The sequence below is a fragment of the Diadema setosum genome, chromosome 5, assembly GCF_964275005.1.
Source record: "Diadema setosum chromosome 5, eeDiaSeto1, whole genome shotgun sequence".
Lineage (NCBI taxonomy): Eukaryota > Metazoa > Echinodermata > Echinoidea > Diadematoida > Diadematidae > Diadema > Diadema setosum.
Window position 1 is genome coordinate 44,891,468 of NC_092689.1, and position 24,835 is coordinate 44,916,302.

The 24,835-nt window shown below is 36.9% G+C and overlaps 3 protein-coding genes across 3 annotated transcripts; 1 reads left to right on the forward strand and 2 right to left on the reverse strand.

Annotated features, from left to right (window-relative positions):
* Positions 1–2,064: 2,064 nt before the first annotated feature.
* Positions 2,065–3,270, reverse strand: LOC140228942 (allatostatin-A receptor-like). Its single transcript, XM_072309206.1, has one exon. It carries the CDS (start codon positions 3,268–3,270, stop codon positions 2,065–2,067), a length of 1,206 nt encoding a protein of 401 aa, XP_072165307.1.
* An 8,890-nt stretch (positions 3,271–12,160) lies between these two features.
* LOC140228944 (allatostatin-A receptor-like) lies at positions 12,161–13,213 on the reverse strand. The gene has a single exon (XM_072309207.1). It carries the CDS (start codon positions 13,211–13,213, stop codon positions 12,161–12,163), a length of 1,053 nt encoding a protein of 350 aa, XP_072165308.1.
* A 3,408-nt stretch (positions 13,214–16,621) lies between these two features.
* LOC140228945 (allatostatin-A receptor-like) lies at positions 16,622–18,761 on the forward strand. The gene is made up of 2 exons (XM_072309208.1): positions 16,622–16,660; positions 17,499–18,761. The coding sequence occupies exons 1-2, from the start codon at positions 16,622–16,624 to the stop codon at positions 18,759–18,761; spliced, it is 1,302 nt and encodes a 433-aa protein (XP_072165309.1).
* Positions 18,762–24,835: the final 6,074 nt, after the last annotated feature.

Sequence of the window (24,835 nt, forward strand, 5' to 3'; positions counted from 1 at the left end):
TTTTCTCTCTCTCGCTCTCTCTCTTGGAGAAAATGAAATGAATGAAAAAGTTTATTAGCAAACTGCCATTCACTGTAATATTCAATTTGATTTTGATGTTTTGTGATTAATCAAGAATGACGAGATGACGACGAAAAACTCTCTTTAAATGCTTTAAATGTTTATCCTCTCCAATTCGTGATACTCTTGGCCTACATAAACATGACGAACCCACTCTGCTGATAAATCCACACGGATCCATTACTCAAAATCCTGATTTTCTACTACACTTTACTTCCCTCGATCGTTCATTAATATAGCAACTATGCACATGCGAGGCAGTAAAAAAAAGAAGAAAAAAAAAAAAGATAAGAGCATTTTCTTTTTTTCTACGATGCCTGTCAGGAGTCCATTACAAACTTTGAAAAGGCGGAGATTGGTGTTCTCCACTTACCTTTCAATTTCCGCCCTGATTCCTGCCCATTAAGCGTAGTCTCCATGATGACGAGATATCCGCTGTTATAATCTACTGTTTGTATAGATCGTCAGTGTAATTTTAAAACCGTTGTTCTGTGAACGCGAAGAGGGAAGCGAGCATGATGTGTGTAGAAAGCAAAAACTGCATTGGACATCGGAGCAACCTGAAACCAGGAAAGTAGCATGTGTCAATCTGATACCAGATGAGTATCTCGATTGCACAAACGGCATTTATCAGTCACGTTGCATGACAATGCAATTAGCACGATCCGTCTGTAACAGTAAATATATATAATTTATATATATATATATATATATATATATATATATATATATATATATATATATATATATATATGCACGCAACGTACACAGGAATGAATACAGTTTTGATAAGGTTGAAAGGTGTGGCAGAACGAATAGTGTTGCCGAATCAATTGAAATATGCACATTACATAAAATCGGGACAAATGAATGGCTATCGGCGCTGATTATCATTTACTTATAAGATATAATTTCTTGAAAATATTCTACTGCGTATATGACTTTCTGCTCTCCTAATTGATGCCATATATGTTATTACAGAAATTTGTTGCTCCCCCAAGAGGTGCAGCTCTCGAAGATGATGACACAACGCAACAGGTTTCAGCTGGTGTGTTGTTGTTGTTGTTGTTGTTGTTGTTGTCTAAAATCAGTTTCAAACATCACTCACACAGATCTTTCTAAACATTGTGATTTAGTGTGACTGTGAATTATGATTAGGGGTGATTTGGTGCCATACAACATACTTCAAAAGTCTAACATTACTCACGTTAAGCTCAAATGAAATCATTGGAAATATTTTAGAAACAAAACACTCGTGGTTCCGCAGAGCGCTAAATTCTTTGTTAAATTGCATAACTTAAGTATTGTGTGTTTGATTAAAAGAAATAAGATGAAAAAAAAAGCATTAAGCTATTTGCATGATGTATCAACACGTGAGGGAGACTTGAATCTAGTCAATACGGTGAATGATTATTGAAGGTAATTTCTCAGCTTATGAAAACTTAACAAAAAACAAACAAACAAACGCAAACACTTACTTACGAACTACATGTATTGTGATGCCGAACATAGAACATACAGTTAAAGCGCATATAAGTCTGATTAAGGTTACCATCTGTTTTGAATAAGTTTAGAAACGACAGCACTTTTTATAAGAAAGTAGCACCAACGCACATACTGACATTTTGGTGCAGAAAATTGTTAACTGCGCAAATCATGTATCTATAGTATATAATAGTATAACGGAACAAGACCACAATTTTTGTCTTATTGTGTCTTAATCACATTTAATTAGCGTTAATCCCAATATGACAATTTCAGTTCTATTTCGTTCTATATCATAGAATCCAACAGACGAAGAAAAGAAAAACATACTGCTGTATATCACAAAAGATCGAACAGCATCAGTGACATTTCATTTGGTGACGATCGTTGTGACAGATTCAACACATGGTGCCTTCCAAGTCCAACTACTACCTGATATTTATACGTCAAGCCCTTATGAAGTTATTTGTACTTTGTACACTGTGTGGCATTGGTATCATTCGGACGTTTGAATGCTTCCTAAAAGAGCGGGGTGTCTTTTGGTGATGTGCACGTGAACATGTCCCGGAGAGCGGCCCGGAACTCAGGGTAACGTGCAGCATAGATGACAGGGTTGGCGCAGGAGTTAAAAAAGCCCAATACTGTCAAAACCTGTTGGAGTGGACTATACACGTAAGACACTGGGACCCAACCGAGATTGTATCCAAGGTATGCTATCTGGTTAGGACTCCAGCAGACGATGTAGATGAGAATGACAATAAACATCATCTTGAGGACACGATTTCTGGCTACGATATGAAAACTTGGCGTCTGTTTCCTCGCCTCTACTGCGTGGGTGTTGGCGGCATCGTTAAAGAAGGCAGCCTTCTTGTTGAGCTGGCGAGCAATGAGGAGCTGGGTGATGATCATGGTAAAGCATGGAATCACGAGTCGAAGACAAAACCAGTAGTAAGCGATCAAGATGCGAGCCCTTCGCGACAGGTATATCTCCACGCATGTGTGAGTCAACTCGCTAACTCCGTGAACGAGGAAAACATGCACGCCTGAGAGAAATGATAACAACCAAATGATAGCAATGGATGTTGAGACGCGATGTCTTGTGACGTAACGGTTAAACTGGAACGGGAACACTACCGCCAGGTAGCGTTCCACAGAGATAGACATGAGGAGGTAGGCAGATGCCGTGATGCTGATCCAAAGAAAGAAGAAAGTGTCTACGACCCGACAGTAGACCTCACCTTGCCAGGTGTTAGGCACAGTGGACGCTCTAGGGATTGGAATGATAAAGACGGACGTCAAGAAATCCGCCACGGCTAAGCCACCAATCAGTGTGTCCATTGATCGGCTCTTGGCGCGTCTCTGGAACAGAACAACGATGACCAGAAGATTCCCTACGATCCCTACGATGGCGGATATCAACTGGACGACGACATTCCACGTCCAGCTGATTGGGATCCATTGCCAAGAGACAATAGGAGGAAAGATTCCTGGTGACATGGATATATTTTCATTGTGTCCTTTTGCTCTTGATAGGCCAATTATGTGTCCTCGATTGCTGTCTGCGGTTTGAGGCTCCGTTTTGGCTTCTTCGGGCCCAGAAGTAACATTGTAAGATAGATCTTCATCGTGATTCTCATTCGCCAAAGTGCTAGTGAAATTGGAACAGGCGTGCTCCTGGCAAAGAGCAAGAATTATCATCATAGTTACAGCCGTCTTCATCATCATGATTGGATGTATCGACAGACCTGTTTGAAGAAACATTAAAAACAAAGCAATTTCATTAAGATGATTCAATGAAGACTTAGTACAAATGCACTGATTCTGGAGTAATATAATCAAGAAAATGTTTAGATACATTAATATCAAATTCGAATTGCACAAAAACTCGTCATAAGAGATACACTGCTGTACTGAGTGAGTCAGGAACTTCAATGAGAACCTGGGGGGCATTTCATGAAGGAACCTGTCGGATAAAATGTCCGACGAGTCAATTATATCCGACAAGTTCAGAGAAATCAGCCAATCAGACTAAAGAATTTCTCAAAACTTGTCGGATATAATTGACTTGTCAGATATTTTATCCGACAAGTTCCTTCATGAAATGCCCTCCTGATTCCACGTATTTACCTTAGCAAACATCTGCCAGTCTGTAGATAGGTCGAGGGTCTGATGTGCTCACTATTTAATAAGCTTGAATCGTCCGTATCCAATGTTATCTGAGTCAAGCACCAAATGCGAATGAGACTACTCAATAAACCATCACCCAATTGTGGCAATAAAGCATTCATCAAAAGTGGTGCGCATGCGCAAAACTGAATGGCAATGCGTTTTTAGCTAAAGCAGTCACCCAATGAAAACGAAATACGAAGAAATAACGAATGATGATGAAGAAGAAGAAGGACGATGGGTGGAGAGAGAGAGGCGGGGTATAACTTCCGCCATATCAATGCTTGCATGTGTCCTTACTCTGTAGCAAACGTGTGGAAAAACCCGTGTAACGCTGGAAAATGACATTATTCTCAGAGTTCTCATTAGGGAAACTTCATATCACTCTTGCCTCAGTTGACAATGACAATTCAGAACCTTCCATTTGATGATAGTCATTGCTGTTTAGAAACGTTCACGGATTGAAAATATGGCAAGAAAATGATTTATGAAAGGCATAAGCCCTACCTGACCATTGTAAGCTGGTCGCTGTGCTCATTTCAGCTGTCTTTTTAGTAGAATGTAGATGATATTGCGATTATGCAAGAAAGATTTCTATAGGACAGATCATTGGTGCTTGAAGGCATTACGTACCATTTGCAGATGAAACAGAAACAGCTTTTGTGCTTCAAAATAGTTCTAACATGTGAGTTACAGATAGAAACACCCAAATATGAAGTTAATCAGTGTTAACAATGTTAAGTATCGTTAGATATACAAAATGTAAACAATAGTTATGATAAAATTCTTTCTAGAATAATCTATCTACAGTTATGGCATATTTGAGAAAATAGTGATATCTCCTTATATTTTTACATGGTAGGATATTTTGTGATACAACTGGCCTACACATACATGACATATGCAACAAATGTGAAAACTGGCACATTTTTTAAATCACTGCTCCTTATCATTCTCACGGCAAACAATACCTTTAAAGAATAGATGCAGCAAAACTGATTGGAAGAATCCTTTGACCACAAGTTCCCCACAATCATTTGTAACAATTATTGTTAGTATATGTGTAGCTTAGATTTACAGCGGTCTCCTATTTTCTGAGAAGAACTTTCTGAGAAGAATCAAGCCCTTTCAATGTGAGACACTTATCAGTTTGTTTTGTCATAAAACAATTAAATGCTTGAGTTTAACCATGTTCTTCGTCACTCACAAAATCATGCTTGCTGATGCAATGCACTTACAAGATTTATGGTTTCTTATAACACTGTTGAATGTGATAACGTATTCTCTACTACACAAACAAACAAACAAAAAGCTCTGCACAGCAGCCAAAAAGAGGCAAGATTAACTTAACGAGCATAGAATTCATTCTTTATGACACGCAAAAATATTCGTCAACCATTTCAAAGAGTCATGGAATGTAAATATTTAGACAAACTTGCAATTTTCGATGTTACGAATTTGAAATAAAATATCGGATAGCGGAGAAATAGTTTGCTGAGAAATTGCGCAAGTGTCGGCGTAACAAATGTCACGGAACATTTGTCGCAATTTTTCGGAGCAATTGTAGGCGGAGCATAATATAAGCCATGGACCAATCTACATGAACCGGGATGAAAACATTACCAAGCCATGCCATTCCAGTCTGGATGATCCTCTTGATATGCATTTTGTGCATTAGAAACTGAAGAAACAATTTGCTCCATGTTGAGTGTTTCATTGATGAGAGGTATAACCTGTTATCAAGTAATAGGCCTACTGAAAGTCACCAGTTTGACATCTGACGTGTCAGAGATGACCATAATTGTTTTGGTGCCTTTTGTCAAACAAATTAATGATGAATATTTCCCACAATAATGACTTGTGACACTGAATAAAGAGGTGAGATATCACCTCATGTTAAAATTTTCTACATACAGTGCTGCTAAATATCTCTAAATTGACAACAGGCTCCCGGGAAACTGGAAATTCTCTTCATATTCCGACAATTGCCTACAAAAGTCCATGATTCTGGTTTCCTCCAGCCTACTGGGTCGCATGTGATACACAAAATTACTTCCTGTTTGCTCCGCGTTATCTTATGTTGGCAGCAATGTGCATATCTAAGCACAAAACATGCTTATAATCATAAGTGCTGTGTTACTTGTTTGTTTTTCCACTTTCTTTTCCTTCATTCTTTCTTGTTTCATTATAGGTTTGGGTAAATCAAGGGAATAGCAACTGACATCACACAGGCCAAGCTAGAAGTGGGGAAGCGGTATGCAAGGATTAGCAGCTCGCTGTCGATAGTCAGGACAAGTGCATACAAAAACAATAGCAAAAAACAATTTAGAACATATTCATTACACTAAGGTCGAAGTATATTGAAGGAAGCAAACAGTGAAAGAGGCTACACAATGGGCAGTAATACCCATAAAGACATAATCGACTACTAGCACCCAAGTGTGATACGCAATGGTAATTTACTAAGATTTCAAAGAGTCCTCTAGATATTTTCCTCCTGTAAAAGCTTTAAATCAGATGATTAGCCACATTAACATCGTCACTCAGTGGCCAAGCTAGCGGTCAACATGATCAAGCAGTGATGTGGAGTATCCGAAACCTTCCAGACAGAGGTTTGTAGAGCACATATTGCAGAGCCCTTTTTTTTTTTCCATTAAAAAAAAAAAAATACATTACTGACTCACTGGTGAACTATGATTGGTGTGTGTGGTTGTAAGAGATGTGAACCGCTGTTTGGTTTTTACAGAAGCTCAAAGACAATAATGACTTTTAGTGAATAATTTTGCTATGTAACTCATATCTTTGATCACAGTGGTTAATGATAAAGTCTTCTGACACACAAGCACTAACGCTGCTGGCGCAAAAAAAAAAAAGTGAGACATGTTTTTGAAAGAGCCATGATTGAAAAGAAAACTCTAGATTTGTTGGACTAAAAAAAAAAGAGAACCAGACTGACTAAAAGCTCTGTTGCCCCATGAACGCTGCTTGCGTGGAACTCGAAGGGTGTGAGAAGTAGATGAACGAAGAAATCTAGTCTGTTGTACTCAAAGAGTAGTTCCTAAAAAGGAAGCTTCGTGCTCTCTCATGTATAGAACGGAACAAAAGGATCGAGGTCTTGAAAAGAATTTGCTTCAAAAAAAAAAAGCCAGTGTATTCCAGTGAGGTCAGTAGAGGTGTGTGAAATTTGTTTATTTGTTCTTGTTGTTGTTGTTGTTATACTTTATTTATGTACTTATCTATTCATTTATTTGTTCATATACATTGTATTCATTATTCTTATTATCACTTCTTTCTTCTTCTTCTTCTTCTTTTTTGATGCCGCGAGATTTCTTCAGCTTAAAATATTTTTCCATTAGCCTATTGCATCTGTGCTTGGTGGTGTCAATGCATATATATACATATATATATATATATATATATATATATATATATATATATATATATCACAATATATGCGGTAAAACCTGTCTTAGCGACCACCTGTGTATAGCGGCCATCTGCCGTATACGACCAATAAAAACAATTCCCTCCGAGAAAAAAAAAACACTTTTAAGAACTAGTCCATAGCTACAACCTGTCTATAACGGTCACTTTATTCTCCCTTGGGTGGCCGCTATATACAGGTTTGACTGCATATATATATATATATATATATATATATATATATACATATATATATATATATATATATATATATATATATATATATATGTGTGTGTGTGTGTGTGTGTGTGTGTGTGTGTGTGTGTGTGTAATCTTGTGTGTATGATTTATTCCTATAAAGTGAACAAACACGACATGAAACCATGAACATTAAAATTCTTGAAGGCAGCGGTATGGCACTTTATATAATCAAATTTGTGTTGGCTGCTATAAGTATTTGTCACAAGACTAGGGGTTGTGACACAATTTCACCAGACTTGTCACTGATATAAGTTTATGGTTTCAATACCATAAAAAGTTAGCTTTGCATCCCCGTTACTAAGACAAAATAAATGTGTGTCAATCATGTGATTAATCCACTTATTTATGTTATAAGAGGAGGCGTTATGAAGTTCTAGCTAACACTAATTATGTTTATGCATTGTCAAGTTGATATTGTAAGGACTTACAACATTACAAACCAGAATTTTATATCACTCCACAACATTTTTTTAAAGTGACTGAGCTGCACTTGTTTTCATTTTGTTCAGCTGATCTGCTAATTCATACAATACACCATCAGAAGAATTACAACGTATAGTATATCTTGTACAATGTGTGTGTGTGTGTGTGTGTGTGTGTGTGTATGTATGTATAGCACCACTGAGTAACACGTTGATACTTTTATTTTCAAAAGAGAAAAAAAAGTTTAATTTCCAGGTAATAACTGTAGCAACTCCCCCAACTCGATAAATCATCCCATCCCTTGTCTAACATTTCAGGGCCTACAACTGAAAAGTTGGGTAAATTACTTAATAACACAACTCATAATCATGTTTACAACCCAATTATAATGGACATAATGTTTACCCAAATATTAGTGGTTGTCTTTTTTCTCAACCTTTTTTATCTGTTTAATGAAATATCGCTCCTTTTTTTCACAGTGTAAAAGCGCATGGCCAAATCTCAAAAAGATGAACATACTTTCAAGATGAATAACATCGCTTTAATCAAAACAAGAAACGACCAGACAAAACTTAGAAACCACCCACAATCCTATTTACAATTACATGTACATGTATCTAATTTTCAGCAAAATATTATGTGACCTTTGAAATCATTGAGAGTCATCAATATCTTACATGGCACTCTGTAGTGCCTCTCTCTGTGCCACATTCCCGCGATGACAAAAAAAAAAACTAAGAAATATAAGACTATTTTGAAGACATTTCAGAAGTAACGAAAGTCATATAGTTGCTATATACTCACTTATATTCATTGCATCTAGAAGCATCTAATGCATCTGTATTGTTCACTAGACAATTTATCGATCTTCTCCAACAAATTGTGTCGTATTTAATGCTCTTTCTTTTTCTGTGATTTCCATCATTTTCTAAAGGCATTGTACAACGGAACTCTCTTTTACAAAACCAATATGATATACTCATCCCACGAGTTGAGAGTTCCCAACAAAGAGTACAAAAAGTGAATAATGATTTTATGTCTGAAAGGTCTTGCTAGTGAAAAACTTTTCTTACCCTATATATTTCCATGTCTATACCTGCAGTGTCATGGGTATATATATAATATTGATTGTAAGTCTGAAAGGCCATGCTAGTAAAAAACTTTTCTTACCCTATATATTTCGGTGTCGAAACTTGCATGTGGTGTCATGGATAAGATATATATATATATATATATATATATATATATATATATATATTAGATTTAGCAATTTGTAAGATTTGCCTGATGTAACGAAATTGATGCTCATTGATTGTAGTCTACTTTTGTCTATTAATTCCCGTGAGGGTTATCACAAAACCGGAATTCTTAACAAATTCAAACATTGCTGTAATGAAATCACAGGCGCTTGATTATCATAAGCATCTACCTATGACAATTTTTTTTTTTGTCGTAACATCAACAACAAGCAAATATACTGTACAAACATTTTGGTTTTACAGTCGCTAAGTAGTTTTCAGAGAGTATAAAAGGCAACAATCAGACTTAATCTTAAAAAAAAAAAAATCAGAAAGAGACAAATGACAGGTAATTCTTTGACGTAGGGTTCGAATTTTATCTCATAAAGGTGGGGATGATGGTTTTATATATGTATATATATATATATATATATATATATATATATATATATAATTCATATATATATATATATAAGTCCATTTTTGAAGATTTTGAAGTACGATCTCTGTCATAAAGTACAAAATAAAACCTTTTAAATGATATATTGGTCACTACATATAAAGGTATATTTTTAAGTTACGGTCAAAAGAAGCAAAATTTTCTTATTATTCTCTTTATTTTTCTTGACTTTTAATCGCAAATATCTCCATTTGGCAAATATGGACTTATCGGTTTTTGCAAACAAACTCTTCATATATATATATATATATATATACATCCCCTTCCCTCCCTCTTCTTCTTAGTTCCGAAGGCTAATTAGAACGCACCTTTGTTTTTAATTTCCGGATAAACGAACCATCGGAATAACGAACATCATCCTAATCTGATTCGGGGCGACCTCAAACCAAGCAGTGAGCATGTGTCAATAAGATAGCTGATGAATATCTCGATTGCACAAGCAGCATTCATCAGTCACAATTGGATAAAATAAAAGCGTTGAAAGGTTTGAAAAAGCAAACGGGTTGGCCATCTCAACGGAAATGTCATGTGGATAAAACAAATATCCACGACATGAATAATGAATGATTGAAGTGAAATAAAATGAAATGTAATGAAATGAAATACACGGAATTATAACACCGAGAAAAATTAAGTGCTGTCCGAGTCGGTTACGATTTGTTTGTGCGTTATGCCATGGAAATTACCACTGCGTGTGATTTTTCTGTTCTCTTAAAAGGGTGCAGGTTTCACCGAAAGAGAAATCCCTTGCTTTCGTACGATGGTAAGTTCTCATAAAACATATCCGATCACGTTGGTGATGAGGTAAATGTTTCTAAAATTAGTATCTAATGATTACTGACACTAATCTTTAACAATATTGTGATCGACTGTGAGTGGGAATTACGATTAAAAATTACGATTGTGTCAGAGACTTAATTTCTCTCCACTCCTCCACTTCAACCTGATCTCTACTCTGCAATTATCATTATTTATGGTCCTCGTACCTGTACCCATTACGGTGATTTTCTGTCATCTCTCCATCTCCATCTCTTTGGAAAAAACTCCCTTCTTACATTCAAAACGCTGTAAATGTAGATAAGTTCAAACCATTGCCTAAAACTTATCTATTCAATCAAATGTAATTTTATTGGTTATAGTGATATTGGTAATTACATGTTATATTTTAACAATTTTTTCTTCATATTAATGCGCCTATGGAAACGCCAGTATTGAGCACTATAAATGTTATCTATTATCATCATCATTATTTCTATTATCATCATTATGACTATTATCATCATCATCATCTTCATCATTAAGGGTGATTTCGGCACCATAAAACATAAATACAGACTTAAAGGTCCAGTTTACCTTTGGGAGCAGTGATTTAAAAAATGTTCAAGATATCACATTTGATGCGTATGTATAGGTCTGTTGCATCACAAAACATCCTACCATAATTAATTTATACAATTTTTGCAATAAAGCCTAAAATATAAGGAGATATCAGTATTTTTCTCAATAAACCGTAACTGTAGACGGTTTAGTCTGGAAGCATTCTTATTATAACTATTGTTCACATTTTGTGTATTTAACAATACTTAACATCAATTATACGGATTCAAATTTTTACAGTGGTTGTTTCTGTCCCTAATTCACATTTTAGAATTATTTCAAAGCACTAATGCTGGGTTTTTATTTCATCTGCAAATGGTAAATTATGCCTTTAAGAAGTGTAGAATTGCTCACGATAAGCTCTCAAAATACAGCGATATGCTATATTCTGGTAAGGAACAAATATTACCGTCATCTTATGGAACGCTCAAATCTGATATCGACTGGTGTTAGAAGTTCTATTGATTTATTTTGTTTTAAGAAAAATGAAAAGGAAAAGCAGCATTAAGCTATCAGCATGTTGTATGAAGAGGTACAGAGACTTCAGTTTTTAGTCTATCATGGTAAATGATTATCAAGGGGACCTATTTCACCTAATAAACACTTCAAATCTACGTAAAAAAAAAACACTCACAAACAAACAAGCAAAACAAACAAAATCCTTTTGACCCAAACAAAAACACACGCGAACACAATAATCTATTTTAGATAACCATCAGCAATATCAGCGCTAAACTGGTTTGAAAATTAGCAGTGCTTTAAATTATTTGATGTTGATATTGGAAGTACCTTACCCCTTCTTAAACCATTTTAACATAACAGCAAATGTGTATGAAAATAAGATTGTTGAAACTAATGCTATTTAATAGACAAAGAAACACCAAGGCTGTATCCTCAATACACATCTATACGTCTGTTCTCAATGACCTGTATTTGGTTGTCGGCGACGAAATCGACCATCAATAATTAGTACTTGGAATAATTATATTTTGATGCAATAAATTTTATGTGCAAAACCACGACTAATAACAATAGTACAAGAACACAAACTTTGTCAGCTCCGCCGTGTTTGTCTCAATATTACAATATGATTTATAATTCAACTTATTCTAGAACCCTTCAGAAAAAAGAGCATTTCGCTGTGTAACAGAAGATCTAACGTTATCAGTGATATTTTATACGTGACCTTTGTTGTGATAGATCAATTCAAACATTTAAATCGTTATTAAGCATTATGGGAAACTGAATTCACATTGTCCATTGTACACTATGTGACATTGGTATGACTGGGAGGTTCGACTGCTTTTTCAAACAGCGGGGTGTCTTTGGGTGATGTGCAGGTGAACATGTCCCGGAGAGCGGCCCGGAACTCAGGATAACGTGCAGCATAGATGACAGGGTTGGCGCAAGAGTTGAAAAAGCCCAAAACTGTCAAAACTTGTTGGAGTGGACTATTTAGGAAAGATAATGGGACCCAACCAAGGTTGTATCCAAGGTATGCTATCTGGTTAGGACTCCAACAGATGATGTAGATGAGAATGACAATAAACATCATCTTGATGACACGATTTCTGGCTACGATATGAAAACTCGGCGTCTGTTTTCTCCCGTCCATTGCATGGGTGTTGGCCGCATCATTAAAAAAGGCAGCCTGCTTGTTGAGCTGGCGAGCAATGAGGAGCTGGGTGATGATCATGGTAAAACATGGAATCACGAGTCGAAGACAAAACCAGTAGTAAGCGATCAAGATGCGAGCCCTTCGCGACAGGTATATCTCCACGCAATTGTGAGTCAACTCGCTAACTCCGTAAACAATGAAGGCATGGACGCCGGAGAGAAAGGATAACAACCAAATGACAGCGATGAATATTGAGACGCGACGTCTTGTGACGTAACTGTAAAACTGGAACGGAAACACCACCGCAAGATAGCGTTCCACAGAGATAGACATGAGGAGGTAAGAAGATGCTGTGATGCAGCTCCAGAGGAGGAGGAAAGTGGCTACGACCCGACAGTAGACCTCGCCTTGCCAGGTCTTAGGGACATAGGACGCTCTAGGGATGGGAATGATGAAGACGGACGTCAAGAAATCCGCCACGGCTAAGCCACCAATCAGTGTGTCCATTGATCGGCTCTTGGCGCGTCTCTGGAACAGGACAACGATGACCAGAAGATTCCCTACGATCCCCACGATGGCGGATATCAACTGCACGACGACATTCCACGTCCAGCTGATTGGGATCCATTGCCAAGAGACTATTCCGGTTGTTATCTCCTCACCAGTCGGCATCATTGCAGTAGAGAAGATTCCTGGGGACATGGATACGTTTACATGGCGTGTTTTTGGTGCCGATATTGAATTGATATCTCCTTGATTGCTGTCCGTGTTTTGAGGTTCCGTTTCGGCTTCTTCGTCTGGCCACGTTGTAACTCTGTTATATAAATCTTTGTCGTAATACTCATTCGCCAATGTGCTAATGACATCGGTACACGCGTATTCATGCCAAAGAGCAAGAATCATTACCATTGTTACTGCTATCTTCTTCATTGTGATTGGATTATCGACAGACCTGTTTGAAGAAATATAAAAAGACAGCACATGTCGTTACAAGCATTTAACGAAGACTAAGTACATAAAATTCACTGATTCAAAATAGAAATAAAGACATGAACAATTTGTTTTTCATCAGAGACATTTATCAAACAGTTACCGCAAAAAAAAAAAAAAAAAAATGTTTGTCCAGCGAATTACAGGATTATATTATCAGAATTTCAAACAATCAAGCAAATTGTAGCAAGGAAACAGATAGACAGAAGAGACTGAATGTTGTTGAGTATGTAAAAATGTGATGTGGTATACCTCCTTATCTTTCGTTCACTTTTACAGCTACATCCATACAATGTCTCTATTCACCATTGCTATCATAGGCTCATTATAAGAGCATGAAGTAGGTTCATGATAAGAGATACCACTACCCTAAGTACTATTGGCAGGGCGAAGGAAATTATCAATGATATCGGTACCCTTAAAATTTCAGTGTGAAAATAACAAATCAATACACCTCGGCATTAGGCTAGTTATGTTCCAACACACAATTCCAACTAGCAAACGTGAGCTTGACACATTTATTAAGGTTCTGGTGAAGGATGTTCTGACATTTTCAGTTTTACTCTTTAGGAATTAATTGACAGAAAGTAATTTTGAAGTGATGTTCGCATTTTATGGTACAGTCCAAGTATTTATAATGACAGTGGCAAAAGAAAAGTGATAATCATAGGTCTAATCATTGTGATCATGATGACAAACATTATCAAAATATTTCAATAAAAACCATTTTAATTCAGTATGTCCATTTGCGAAAGCTCAGCTGAACTGCGTGAGTCATGAACTCCAAGGAAAACTTGATTCCGCGTATTTACCTGTACAACAAACATCTGCCAGTCTGTAGACAAGTAAGAGGTCCGATGAGCTGACTCTGGTTCAAATCGTCGGTGTCTAATCCTAGCACCAACGGAGAATGACACTACTCGATGAACCATCATCTACTTATTGGCAATCAGTAAGGCGGCGCGCATGCGCAAAACAAATTTCGATACGTCTGTAGCAGTCACTTAATGAAAAGAGAAATACAGAGAGAAGAAGAAGCAGAAGAGTGGGGGGGGGGGGGGGCACAACTCTTTCAGGTAAAGCGATGCTTGCCTGTCTGTACTCTGTAGCTTACCAGCCCTGCCGCAACACGCGTAACTTGATGAACTCATTCTAGGAATGTTCGATGTTAAATGGAAACGCACTTCTCAGAATGTTACACTTGCCCGTGACATGACATCTCAAAACCTTTAACTTGATAATTGCCATCGTTATGTCAGAAAAAGTTGAGCGATAGAACATATGGCAAGAAAAGCTAACTATTGTGTAGAATGGAGATAATAATTCTTGCGGAAAGGTAAGATATACTTTTTTTTTTTAGGTTGGATCGGAGTTTGTGAAAAAAAAAATGAAGCCAATTGATGTCACTTGCTAAAGAATTTGATCACGTATTACCTGAATCATATGAAGATCCAACTGAAACAACAGGGGCCCGTTGCATAAAACTTACCATTGATTTTCAATGGTAACTACCGCCAAAATTAGGCATCACAGCCAATCAGCATCAAGGATCATAAAATTTACCGCTAATTTGAAGACTTACCGCTAAAAAGGAGCGGTAAGTCCAGCGGTAAGGGTTTTATGCAACAGGGCCCAGAAGTCAAAATGTACTTGGATTTCATGGAAACTTCAGTCATTCAAATCAAGTTCGAGTTGAAATTTATTTTTTTCTTCAATCTCAACATAATCAACATCAATGACACATGCGCACAATGTAAATGAGAGGAACGAGGTGTCAACAATCGAAATTTTGATAAGGATTAAAGAAGTGAAACAATAAGAAATTCTTCCCAGGTCAATTGCTGTCAAGGAAATATGCTAATGCACCAGCTCTCTTCCTTTAAATTACAAAGGACATAAACCCACTTTTTCTGCTTAAATGTCAACCATGTTCCTTCGTAAATCCTGTTCCGAGCAAACATAGTCTTCTGTTGTTGTTGTTGTTATTTTAAAGATCGAAAGAAGAGAGAGAGAGAGTCTTCTGTTCTGTAGTTGAGTCCCACAATCATTCGTATCATTGCTGGTGCCTGTTGCAGGGACGGATCCGGGAATTCCGTAAAGGGAAGGCGCCTTTACAAAATTAAAGGGGCGCACCCCCCCCCCCATTTTTTTCTTTTTATTTCTTTTGTCTAAACAACAAAAAAAAAATAATGCGGGAGGCGCACCCTGTGCGACACGCCCGTCCGCCATTATATTGGCGTACATTTTCATTGGTCTCTATATTTCTGTTAGTCCCACCTTCTACCCTTTATTACGAGACATAATCCATTTTACTTCAATCAGCTGTACACTTGAGTTTTAACCATGTTCCTTGTCACTCACCCAAGTCACACATACTGATCTAATGCCACTTACAAAGTTACGATTTCTTATAACACCTCTGACCAATCTAATGATGTCTTCTCACCAGAACAAACAAAAACCTTTGACACGACAGTCAAAAAGACACAAGATTAACATTATGACATTATAAAAAGTTTATCAATCAGCGGAATGAGCATGCACAGAGTTTCTCCTTCATATCATGACCATTATTTGCCAACCATTACATCAAGTCATGGAATGTAAATATTTAAACAAACTTGCATTCTCCTATATTTCAAATAGGAAATTTGACAGCTACATGATAATGTAAGTATTTTGTAGGCAAACAGTCCAAATGATAGTAGTACACCCGTTCATGAATTGGGTTGTGTGCGGGTATTCCTTTGTTACGTCAGATGAAAACTTAATATCCATCAAGGTCTGGGCACTCTAGCAACTAACAACGTGTATTGCTTTACCACATGTTAATGAGCCCCTTTCTCTCATTTTCCTTCTTTCTCATTGGACATCTCCATGAATGGAATGATAGTTGTCAATGCGCATGGGCTGAGTATCTGCATCATTCGACAATTAGCTATAAGGGACTGTACTGTCGGGAAAGTTACTATTCGTCGTGACTGCTCGGATCAGACGTGGAGGAAACCATACAAAACAAACGCTTCAAACGTTTGACATATCTACACCCGGCCAGATATTTATATGAAGGTAAATGAGCAGAAATCTCTATATCTTCCAAAATTTCAAGAATCATACACCATGGCCCAGCTTCCGTATGGAGACACAATCAAGTTTGAGGTTGGATTGATTTAACGTGACCCCTAAGAATGTGACTGAATGCCTTTAAGCAGATAGCCTTTCCACGGGCAGCCATACGTCCCTTGCGCACGACAAGGCAATGGATGTAGGCTGTAATCATGCTATCTCTGTTGCCAGGAGACTCGAATCTTATGTCTCCATTGTTTTTCAAATCGTACTTTTCAGTGAAAATTTGCATGGTCGGAGAAGTGCATTATATTCAGATTGGTTTCTTTGGACCAGTAGCATTATTGGACAATGTTTGACCACTCGCTTAAAATCTAATCGCGAATTATTTGGACAGGTTTCATATTCGCAAGTTTGAGGTTTTATGTGAAGATTCACTGTCAAAAGTGACTATATGTCCCAGGGCATTATTTCATATACTTTTTTTTTTTTACACAACGTCGAAAGTGCCAACAAATTCGTAGATGAAAGATGAGCGATTTGGGTATATGAACAGGGGCTTATTATTGAATTGTCTGTTGAGGAAGTTTGGAATAGTGGAAGTGGTAATAGAAGTTTTTTTGTTTGTTTGGTTTTTTTTTTAAATAAGTAGCAGGGCGAGGAAAAGTACATTTTTTTTTCTTTTGAGACTGTAATAAAAATATCATATTTGAAGATATTTTGATGTCATAACTTGATTTATTTTAGACATGGTTATCTTACATATAGATAATTCATACATGTCAATTTTGTTCTAGTTACATTTGTTCAAAATCATACAGTAATTTTACATTCTTGTTTGTTTGTATTTCTTCAAACAGGTCTCTTTATACATCCGATCACAATGATGAAGATGGCAGTAAGTGTGACAATGATTCTTGCTCTTTGGCAGGAATACGCGTGTTCCGATTTCTCCAGCACTTTGGCGAGTGAGGAATACGACGTTAACCAACCCTCTAATCTCACCTTCGAGCCTGGAGAAGCTCAAACTGAGTTTCAAACTGCAGACAGTGGTCAAGGGGAAATGACTGTCAAGTCAACACCGGGGATACGCCATGGATTCATCTCAATGTCACCAGGAAACTTTCCTACTGCCTCAATACTGACTGAGGCAGAGAAAGCAGGACAAGTACCTTGGAGATGGATCCCAATCAGCTGGACGTGGAACGTCGTCGTCCAGTTGATATCCGCCATCGTGGGGATCGTAGGGAATCTTCTGGTCATCGTTGTCCTGTTCCAGAGACGCACCAAGAGCCGATCAATGGACACACTGATTGGTGGCTTAGCCGTGGCGGATTTCTTGACGTCCGTCTTCATCATTCCAATCCCCAGGGCGTCCTCAGTGCCAAAGATTTGGCAAGGTGAGATCTACTGCCGCCTGGTTTCCACTCAACTGCTGCTCTGGAGCTGCATCACAGCATCTTCCTACCTCCTCATGTCTATCTCTGTGGAACGCTATCTGGCGGTAGTGTTTCCGTTCCAGTTTAACCGTTACGTCACAAGACGCCGCGTCTCAATTTTTATTGCTGTGGTCTGGTTGTTATCTCTTCTCTCCGGCGTCCATGCCTTTATTGTTTACGGAGTGAATGACCTTACTCAAAGATGTGGGGAGAGGTATCTGTCCGAGAGGTCCAGAGTTATCATCGCGATTTACTGGTTCTGTCTTCGACTCGTGATTCCATGTTTTACCATGATTATCACCCAGCTCCTCATTGCTCGCCAGCTCAACAAGCAGGCTGCCTTCTTTAATGATGCGACCAACACCCGTGCAGTAGAGACGAGGAAACAGGCTCCGAGTTTTCATATCGTAGCCAGAAATCGTGTCATCAAGATGATGTTTATTGTCATTCTCATCTACATCATCTGCTGGAGTCCGAACCAGATCGCATTCCTCGGTTACAACCTTGGTTGGGTCCCATTGTCTTTCCTAAATAGTCCACTCCAACAGGTTTTGACAGTATTGGGCTTTTTCAACTCCTGCGCCAACCCTGTCATCTATGCTGCACGTTACCCTGAGTTCCGGGCCGCTCTCCGGGACATGTTCACCTGCACATCACCCACAGACACCCCGCTGTTTGAGAAAGCAGTCGAACCTAAGAATGACACTACAATTACACAGTGTACCGCGGACAATGTACAGCTCTCTTTACCATGAAAACCCGTTTCAGGCAATCGTTCACCCCTATCGCCATACATCTCTATAATGCGCAAGTCCGAAGGTCTGTGTCACACCCGTCATGAATACCTTACCCAGATATCAATTGATTGTAATAATTATGGATAATCTCAATTTTCTTTTAGTGTATCAGATGTAACATTGATGTAACATTACATTGATGACGTAACTCTGAAATATTTGTGTGTAAGAAGAATTTACTCACACAGACACAGACACACACACACACGCGCACCCATACACACACTCACACATACAAAATACATACCACCCTTACTCACACTATATCTCATATTACTCTCAAATGCTATTGCACACACATACATCTCACCATATATATATATATATATATATATATATATATATATATATATGTATACATTGGGCAAGCAGAATTATATGTTATGCAATATGTACCTTTGAACTATGATGAATTTGTCAATTTGTAATATGTAATTGAAATTTTTTTTGTCTTGTTCATTATGTGGACTACATGTAAAAAAAAACCAGTGAAAAGAGAATCTCCTTTATGGACAATAAAGCAATTCATTCATTCATTCATAACTGTATTTATATTATGTAAAGTTAAGGCCTATCAAAATGTAAGTGTTCATTTCACTTCGTATGACAACGTGCAACTCTTTTTATCATAACGATATCTAAATTGTGTAAAGATAAGTGTAAGATCAAAGTGTAAGTTTTCATTTTCACTTCGTATGACAACATACGACTCCCTTTATCATAACCGTATTTTTATTATGTATAGCATGTATATCAAAAGGTATCTTTTTATTTTCACTTCGTATGCAATCACAAAGAGAAAGAAATTTCTAGTAACGGTAACTGTCCGAATGTAGACAAGCAGTTTGTGAATTAAACTTAAATTTGCAGATTCCACGCTGAAAGTTTAGTCATTCTCAACATCATTTTCCGTGTATCGAATATTCAAGTTAACACTGTTTCAACAAAAGTGTTAAAACGTAGATTCAAGAGGACACTTTTTATGCTCGAATCTTTTGGTATAAAGATCTAAAGTCTTGCACTTGAAAAGAAAGTCTTTGCCAACAGTAATGACAAAATAGTTAAATACCTCGATCTTTTGGGCCACCTCCCTGGGTGCACATATTCCCGATAATGGAAGTTAATTATTTTCTTTCAAGCATCAACAATTTTTGGAGCAAGCTATTCCCAGTGTTAATTCGTGTCGATTTTACGCACTGCAAGATCACAGACAGAGCATTATGACATGTTCATAGTGTGAAAGGCAAGAAACCGTGTGTATGTATGAATCGACTTCATGTAGTTGCAAAATGCCGTGGCTCTTTTTTTTTTTTTTTTTTTTTTTTTTTTTAATTCATTCCTTCTTTCTTAAGATGCTGGGTGGAATTGTTTTGAATATTTTCATGATTTTTCAGGTGAGAGGTATACACGTTATGCTTTCATCGACAAGGTTAAATCAGTATAAGTAGTAAACCAGACTTGTCGAAACGTCTGTCTATAATGATATTTTAATGACCTTGATAGCTTTACGAACATGGTTCCCATTCTTTGGAGTTCTCTTCTCCGTGTTGTTGGAATTGCCATGTAATCAATTATTAGAGTAACTATGAGTGCAGTCTCTGTACCTCATGAAAGTATCCCTTGTGTTTTGTGTTTAAACTGTTTATTAGCCAAGAATTGATATTGGAAATTATACGATTCGTTTAGCATGCCTTTAATGATTCGTAACGTGTCAGGATTTTCAACTATTCACCATCTTAGGATTCCAAATGTTTCAAAAGATATAATGAAAAATGAAGGATGTCTGTGGTAACAAGATATATTCCAACTTATGTTGAAGTATTTGAGATCCATTAATCATTGTAACAGAAATTAAAGTTCAAGATAATCATGATTCTAAACAACATAGCATATGTCTATCACGTTGAGGTAAAGTGATAGAGGAAATCAACGTGCTAGTGTTGCAAATCATCTTTTCATTGGTATCTTGGAGAAAATCAAAGCCAACTTCACACCTACCTTTACTGTGAATGTAAGCCTATAAATTGATATTTAGATTCGGTTCTTACTGTCTGCAACATTGGACTTATCGTCATGTATATATACATACAAAATGTGACGGAGTGGAAGGGGGAAAATCCCGCTGTAACCATGGAAGCCTTCTAATATTCAAAAGATCAGTCGGGGTAAAGGTCTATGTGCATTAAACGCTAAAGAGTTAGATATATTAAAGTTTCGTCATAAATTGGAAGATTTCAATATCCTTCCAAGAGGGCAGGATAAAGCACCATGAAAAGTTACAAGCCTTGCTTCATCGGCTTACATATCTACCTCAATTAAGAAAAATTCTGCAACAACGTGATAATGCTATGCTCCTTCATCCCTTCATGTAAAATCTGTCACTATGGGAATCTTTCCCCTCTCCCTCGAATTTCATGACATATGCGGCTTGGTTTACCCACCCACTTGAGGTTCCTTGTAATTTGAGTGTAGAAATTAGCTTTATTACACAGCCTGATAATATAATACCTAAAGACTGCACAGGACAGACTTCATTGAACGATCAATGGTGATTTGAAAAACAATGACATGAAAAACACGAGACAGTAAGAATCAATATTCAGGTGTTTATTCGCTCTCATATTAAATACTCAACATTATTTTTGATAGACTTTTGTTTGTATTGTGGAAATGTCAATAAAAGGTGTGTTTAAAGTAAAACTTTGGTTTAACTATGTCAGCAGGTATATCTTCTTAGAGCCCACGTATTATCAACATCAAATGCTTGTTTGCAATGTATTGTATAAAGGCGTCACTTGAATTTTACATCTGCTTGTAGCAAAGAGAAGATATCTCTCATTCCCGTTCTCTTGATCAATAGTGTTTCTAATTCACTTAGTTCAAATCAAATTATCACAACCGTTTTGAGTAGTCATGGATTTTGGCATTGTGTAGTGTTTTTATGGTCTGTGTCGTGTGAGAGATGCGAAGTATGCTGCAAAATGAAAGCGACTTGTAAAGCATCTGTTAACCATTGTTAAAGGAGTGGGTTTCATGGTAAAATTCGAGTTCTTGTTGCGAGACGTTAGTTGGTATCACATGAATGCAGCTACACTGTTAGTAGTGATTGAAGATGACGCTTGGACTCTTGGTCATCTTTTAATGCAATGATTAAACTGTATGGACCTCTCATGGTGATGGTGGAGTTGGTGGCCCTTACGTCACAATGGAAGGTAGAGAATGCACAGAAGTAATGACAGGTGTTTACAGAGTATCTCAAATAAATTGATAACACTTCTCACACCTACTTTGTAACCAACAGTTCATGAAATTATTTTAACATAAGCATTACACACATTACTTTCATAATCCAAATCAAGCTTCAATACAGTAGGTTGATTAACAGACACCTTCTAATCTTTATTAAGAGATTTGTACCTCTAAAACACCACATCACACTATATTTCTTCATGTTCTATGTACACAAAGCTATGAATCATACATTCAAAGTAGTTATATGACTTTTATAACGCATACATATATGTCGTCACATTGTTCATCATTTCTTATTCTGGTCATTCTGCAGTCTGCATGTATAAAAACAATATTACATCACTATTCAAAACGACCAAGCTGCCTCCCTGGATTGTACAGGAGAGAATGCGGTAACCCCCCCCCCCAAAAAAAAAAGTAATAATATGCTAATATTAATATTATATATATATATATATATATATATATATATATATATATATATATATGTAGTGAAAACTTTGAGCAAAGAAAATGTTTCGCTGTGACAAGGCTATACGCTATACGCTGCAGCATTTTGTCCTTTCGTCGATATAGCACTACATAGTATCGTTTATGTTGTCAAAGATTCCATTACAATGTCAAAAATGAAAATGGCAAGATGTAGGATCAACCTGTGAAACAGTTGGCATGAAAACTACACTAACGCTTCAAACACATAGCAAACTCGTGTTACTCTATTCATTATGCTGAGAAAAATATCGACAGGTGCGAGTTACACGTGAACAAATTATACAAATTATTGATATCATTGGTTTAAAAAAAATGCAGTTGGTGCCATTGAGATAAAATTCGTCTATGCAAATTGTCTAAACTGCTCCGTGCACTGTGTACGAAGGGGTTTGATTTCACTTTGACGTCAAGTTCAGTCTCTTCCTTTCATTTCATTTCACTTCATTTCATCGATTTTATATCCAACAAAATTGCAATTACAGCCAAATGTTTACATATGCAGAGTCATACAAAATCAATACAGCATTGAAATCAATGTGTGGAATTCTTTCCAAATGATACTCAATCTTTATCATCAGTGTCACTAATGAAAAGAAGGAAATAATTTTATCACTAACATCGACTAGCGCTGGAGGAAATGCTTGCAAGATAGGATTTGGATGAATGCCTCTTTAAAGGCTTTATCCGCCAAGGCGTAGCAGAGTGGATTCGTCATGCTGTTCATGTAGCCCCAGAATATCACGAGCTGCGAAGAAAGAAAAACCGAAGACATTGTAAGATATGATACTCATAAGTATACATGTATACATCCCAGCCTAAAGTTAAATTTCATTTCTTCAATATCAATTTAAAAAAAGAAAGAAAATGGTGCAAATCTGTAGGAAAAAACATGTATGTATGTTTATTATCTTATTCAACAAATCACAGTAAGAAGTACAAATTAAATACAATTGCTACGCTATGTTATCATAGGCCAGCAATTGTTAGCACTGTGTACGTCCTGTTCTTATTGCAAGATTCAAACGGATCTGGCTATAACTTACTTTTCTCGTCCATCGATCATTTCACGTTTCACAAGACAATTTCGTTCACCTTCTTGAAGCCAAAATGACTAAGATTAGATCGTGAAGTGATATTATTCTTAAGAAATTAACTACAAATCTCAGATTCATTTCACAGTCTTATTAGCAAGATCTCCCATATGGTTAAAGGATGATTTGATATTATGTTGCTATTTTACGACTAGGAAAATTACTAGTAATAATCCAAACGTCAAAATGGCATGCAACGTCATTCCAAACGTCAAACAGACTCGCGAACAATCTTTCCCTCTCTCAATCAATATACACGTATATATATCTATTTCTGATTCTTAAGAATTCATCAATTCCATGAATTCAATTGACGGCACAAAATATTAATCAAAGGTGCATGAAAATGTTCATATCTGTTCGCCTTGTTGTATCTGAAACATGTCCATGATGTAAACAAGTTTGAAGAGTGCAGAAGAGTCGACCAAGATTTCGCTGGAGTAACCTTTTGTCCCATCTTTCGACTTAATATCGATTGTGCACTTATCACTCAATTGGATCTCCTCTTCTTTGAATTAAGGCAATCTTCCGCTCTCAGAGAGTTTTCTTCAGTGTAATGGTATTGATTTTTTTTTTTATCCAGAAAATATGAGAATCCCTGAGAAAGCAGGTAAGATTAGATACGAAAACATATGTAAGAGGAGATCGATAAAACCACTCTCCTGTCCAATTCACATCCTCTCTCGGTAATGCATTGTGAAAATATGAGTTTAATGGTGAATTGAAATATGCCTTTACATTACTTTTGCTCAGTCGCATCGTTACTTTTGATTGACAGATGCTCCAGATATGAATCAGGCATAGTCGTAAAATGCTGCTATTTAGTTAAAAGGAATTAAAATACTTTAAAACTTTTTTTTAGCTATACCAAAGAAGATTGCTGTCTTTTTTTCGTCGTATACGAACAGCATTCATAAAACAGTACTATATGGAATTCTACAGCTAGGTTTGAAGCTTTTTCCTTTTCACTACCTAAAATAAGATGCAACAAGAAAGTGTAATGAATCGTAAAGCCACATCTAAAAGAAAAATAATGACCGCGAGTCCCCCGATCTAACAAACTATATACATCAAAGGAAATTGAGTAGATGTGCAGTTTGCATAAATTTCGGTGTTGACACAGATAAATCAGACTTTGTTGATCTGTTGCAGGAGTTAAAGGTCAAAATATTTAGTTCCTGAAATTACATAAAGCAT

What these genes read in the sequence shown, in the direction of transcription:
- LOC140228942 (XM_072309206.1), bottom strand. Translation starts at nt 3,270, where the DNA reads ATGATGATGAAGACGGCTGTAACTATGATGATAATTCTTGCTCTTTGC.
- LOC140228944 (XM_072309207.1), bottom strand. Translation starts at nt 13,213, where the DNA reads ATGTCCCCAGGAATCTTCTCTACTGCAATGATGCCGACTGGTGAGGAG.
- LOC140228945 (XM_072309208.1), top strand. Translation starts at nt 16,622, where the DNA reads ATGGCCCAGCTTCCGTATGGAGACACAATCAAGTTTGAG. An exon ending in GAGACACAATCAAGTTTGAG is followed by an intron (nt 16,661 to 17,498) that starts GTTGGATTGATT and finishes GCTCTTTGGCAG; the next exon opens with GAATACGCGTGTTCCGATTT.